The sequence below is a fragment of the Micromesistius poutassou genome (assembly GCF_964030765.1).
Source record: "Micromesistius poutassou genome assembly, contig: SCAFFOLD_6876, whole genome shotgun sequence".
In the NCBI taxonomy this organism is placed as follows: Eukaryota; Metazoa; Chordata; class Actinopteri; order Gadiformes; family Gadidae; genus Micromesistius; species Micromesistius poutassou.
Window position 1 is genome coordinate 1 of NW_028177527.1, and position 4,051 is coordinate 4,051.

General features: G+C 56.2%; 1 protein-coding gene across 1 annotated transcript; it reads right to left on the reverse strand.

Moving 5' to 3' along the window:
* Positions 1–44: 44 nt before the first annotated feature.
* Positions 45–3,842, reverse strand: LOC311375947 (uncharacterized protein; the record flags this gene model as incomplete). Its single annotated transcript, XM_084490952.1, has 4 exons — positions 3,742–3,842; positions 2,681–3,161; positions 2,188–2,562; positions 45–116 (listed from the first exon to the last, which is right to left on the reverse strand). Coding segments are annotated over exons 1-4 (1,001 nt in total), but the record flags the coding sequence as incomplete, so codon positions are not given.
* Between the last annotated feature and the right edge of the window lie 209 nt (positions 3,843–4,051).

Below are 4,051 nucleotides of genomic sequence, written 5' to 3' on the forward strand. Positions count from 1 at the left end.
TGGCCTTGCGGTCCGTAACCGAGTTAGAGCGGTGATCATCTCACCTGCGCGCGGCCCTCCCCTCCACACCCCCGCCACTGCTCCGGTATGATGTAGTTGTCCAGCGCGTGGGCGCACTGCAAGGGGGTGGGGGGGGGGGGGAGGGAGACGCACCGCAACGGCTGATTAATCACAATTGTGACTTATTTTTTTAAAACATTTCCAGTCAATTTTGCGGCCGTCTGACTCTGGCTGTCAGTGTCGGCGCGTTGAAAAGCGCGAAGCGGACGGATCCATCAATCTTGTGTGCGGTGCCTGCAGAGGAAGGCGATCTGTCATCGACGCGGAGTCGAACCACATCAAAGTGGCGAGTGAGAGAGAGAGGAGTGAGAGAGAGAGGAGAGTCCACTGTGCGTGCGAAAGACGGCCGTTGCCGCGCGGAGGTTGTTAATAAGGAGACTGACAGGCAGGGAGAGTAAAAACCGTTGCGGGCGCGATGTCATGGTTACCGAGAGGAGGAAATAGATCCGAGCCGCCAGAGAGCCCCATTAGAGGTGAGGGGTGGCGGACGGCTCTTTGTGGCGCGATGCGCGGGACTGGTGTTTCACGGCCAAGGGCCCAATTTGGCAATTTCTCCTACTAGTGTCTGCTACGCGTTGTTAATTCATAGTCTGTGTGTGCGTCGACGCAGCTTACAGGAACACGACGCGGCGCCTGGAAACTGAAAACATGAGACTTCTGTGTATAGGATCTATTTAACATAATGTTTAGAGCATAGAGCATTGAAAAGTTTGAACCAAAATGACACGAGGGAAAACAAGCAGGGAAAATGTAACATTTAGCGCACAATATTCTCGATTCTACTTTTGTTGTATTGTGTAGGTGTGTGAAATGTATTATGCAAAGCATAACTCTATCATCACCCCCATAGTTCTACTCTAGGATGATGTATGACTTTAATATTTACCCATAATGGTGACTTCCAACACTTTATAATAACGTTGGGTGATAAGTCATTTAGAAGCCTTTACTGAATAATGCTAACTCGTCAACACATTAATATTCATTTTCAGATGAATAAGTGAAAGGTACCCGCCCATCCAGTGGACAAACCACTGGTAGGCTGGTCTATCCATCAATCATCTGGGTGGACACTTGTTGTGAGTTCACTAGAGGGTCGGTATTGAGATCAATCCATCATTGACTAAAGGCTAATAATCTACTCATGATAGGACGTTATTTTTAAATTAAATTAAATTTATATTGTGAAAAATAACAAACGTCCTAAAATATTTACCTTGAAGCAGAACTGGAATACTTTGTGATGTGTGCTCTCTCCGCGCGCAGGGGGGGGTTTGGGGGGGGGGGACTAATCGGCCCCCCCCTGTGGGTCCATGCTGCCTTCTTTATTGTCACGCTCATCTCTGACGATCAGTGGGTGCGCTCCACTGGGTGTACGGCGCCTTATTTATGTGAGGTTCCCCGCAGCGAGACGTCGGCCCCGCCGGCGGAGCGGCGCGAGATGAAACGGGTCCCGGCGTGACGGGACACGAGCGCCGGCGTCACGCCGCCGACGGCAGCGGATAATAAAAAAATAAATAAAAAAAGGAACGCGACGACTGCGTGTAGTTTGTCGTTGTTTGATGTCGCTAAATTATATATTTGCAGTAGCAGCATCCCCAGAAAGTGACGGGAAGAGCTGAGGAGTGGGAGTTCGTCAGGGACATGAATTCAGAGGATGTTAGCTCGAGGGGGGAGGGGGGGGGGGGGGAGAGGGGGGGGAGAGGGGGGAGGGTAATAAGCGATCTGCATAACGACTTGCTTGTTCTCCCGCGTTTCATTTTCGAAACTCAAACGTTTGCAAAACATTCAACTTTGTTTTTGCTTGTGGTGCAATAAATAAATTAATCTACAAATGTAATTAAATATGGAAATAAATGTTCATCAAAGCCCAGACTCCCGGTTCTAATTAGTGATATTGTATTGTTTATATATACGGACTGAGTGCATAGAATCCCAAGACTAACTGCTAGTCAAAAAACAATTTCTCCTTGTGTTTGTGTGTGTGTGCACGTGTGCATGCGCACACGTGCGTTTGTTTGTGTGCGTGCCTGTGCCTGTGCCTGCGCGTGCGCGTGTACATGTCCCCCCATAGATGATCCCCCCCCCCGCTCCTCTGATGAGGAGCCGTGTGTAGACAGTGTTTACCTGAGAGCCTCCACAGGCGGGACGTCCTGAGAACAGCAGCCTCCGGCCGCCGCAGCGCCCCGCCCCGTCCACAGGGGGCGCCCGTTCCCCGGCCCAGGAATGAGAGGAGTGCGGGCCCCGCCCCCACAGGAGGGAGAGTTCCGCTGGGCTGTCCCCGGGCCCCCGTCCCCCGCCGACGCCCCTCCGGTCCCGCCCCGTCGCCGGGGGCCCTCCCCGCGGGGCCGGGCCCTGGAGCAGGCTCCTGGGGGTGTCGTAGCAGGGCCGGAGGGGCGGCCCCCCGGGCCCCCCCCCGGGGACGTGGTACTCGTCCGCCAGCCGGGCGAAGGCCCCGGAGTCGGCGGTGGAGGGGCGGGAGGCGGGGCCGGGGGCGGGGCTCTGGGCGGGGCGGCGGAGGGGGGAGGAGGCGGGGGGCAGGGGAGGCGGGGAGGCCGGCGGTGGCGGGGGGAGGAGGAGGAGGAGGGGGGGGGCGTGGCGGGGGAGGGGGGAGGTGGGCCGCGAGGAGGAGGAGGAGGAGGAGGAGGAGGGGAACGGGAGGCTGGCGGCCGAGCCGAAGTCCTCGGCCCCGCCCTGGCTCGCCGCGTCCAGGCTGCCGGCGTAGGAGGCGGAGCTCCCGGAGGACGCCACCCCGATGCCGCTGTCCAGGGAGTTCTGCCGCCCGCTGTCGTGGAGGCCGTGCGCCGCCAGCTGATTGGACGAGGACGGGCAGAGGGCGGGGCCCCCGGCGGCGGCGGCGGCGGCGGCGGCGGTGTAGAGCGCGCCGTCGGAGGCGGTCAGCAGGGCCTTCAGCGCCGAGGAGGAGGAGGAGGAGGAGGAGCTGCTCACCGGAGTCTCGTTGGAGAGGCGGGAGCGAGTCGCCGTCGGCTCCGCCCACGCCAGGAGCCGGCTGCCGTAGCTGGAGTCTGATTGGCTGGACGAGGAGCTGGAGATGCTGCTGTGGTCGTCCCCGGCGACGGTGCTGCAGCTGTAGGTGGAGGCTGCGGGCGGAGCCGCAAGGGATCAGACGCTTTAGGCTATTGATCCGGTGGTTGGAAGGTGATTTATAAAACGCTCAGAGGGCCGTATTGGAGAACATGTGTTCGCCCGGGGTGACGCAGCATCCAACCCGACATAGTCTACGCGTTTATTGCAAAGTTTCCCCTTAGGTAAGGTAAGATTAAATAAGATTAACTTTATTAATCCCCGATACCATCGGCTGTCTCATCAGTATGTAGGAAAAGCAGATTAGAAAGCTTTGAATGGTAACTTCCATAATGAGAATTATAAATATCGTTAGCCTCATAGCATAATTTCCTGAGTCATGGCTGACTGGCTGACATGACGGCTGACATGACTCGTGGCTTCTACGTACAGAGAACATGTTAATAATGATCATCACAAGCACTGAGCTCTGTGTAGTGGGTTAGGGTTAGAGGCCTGAGTCTGGGATAGAGAGGGTACCTACCGAATGCTGCACCCTACGATATGCAGAGAACATGTTAATAATGCTGAGTGTGAACACGGTCTCTGTGTAGAGGGTTAGGGGGCCTGAGTCTGGGCTAGAGAGGGGTGAGTTACCCATGCTGCACGGCCGGCTGCAGTGGGACAGCAGGCTGAGCCTCTTCTCCAGCTCCATCTCCTCCTGATTCATCTGCTCCTCTGATGAGGAGGGGGTGGAATCCCCTATAGGGGAGACACACACACACACACATACACATGCACACGCACGCACACACGCAGTCATACATGCGCAGGCACGCACACACACACACACACAGAAACAAGGAGGAATTGGTTTTGGATACCAGTTCATCTTGTGAATGAAGGCAGAACATCATCAGAGTGAACCGCTCTTACGTGCTGAATGCTAACTAGACACACACACACA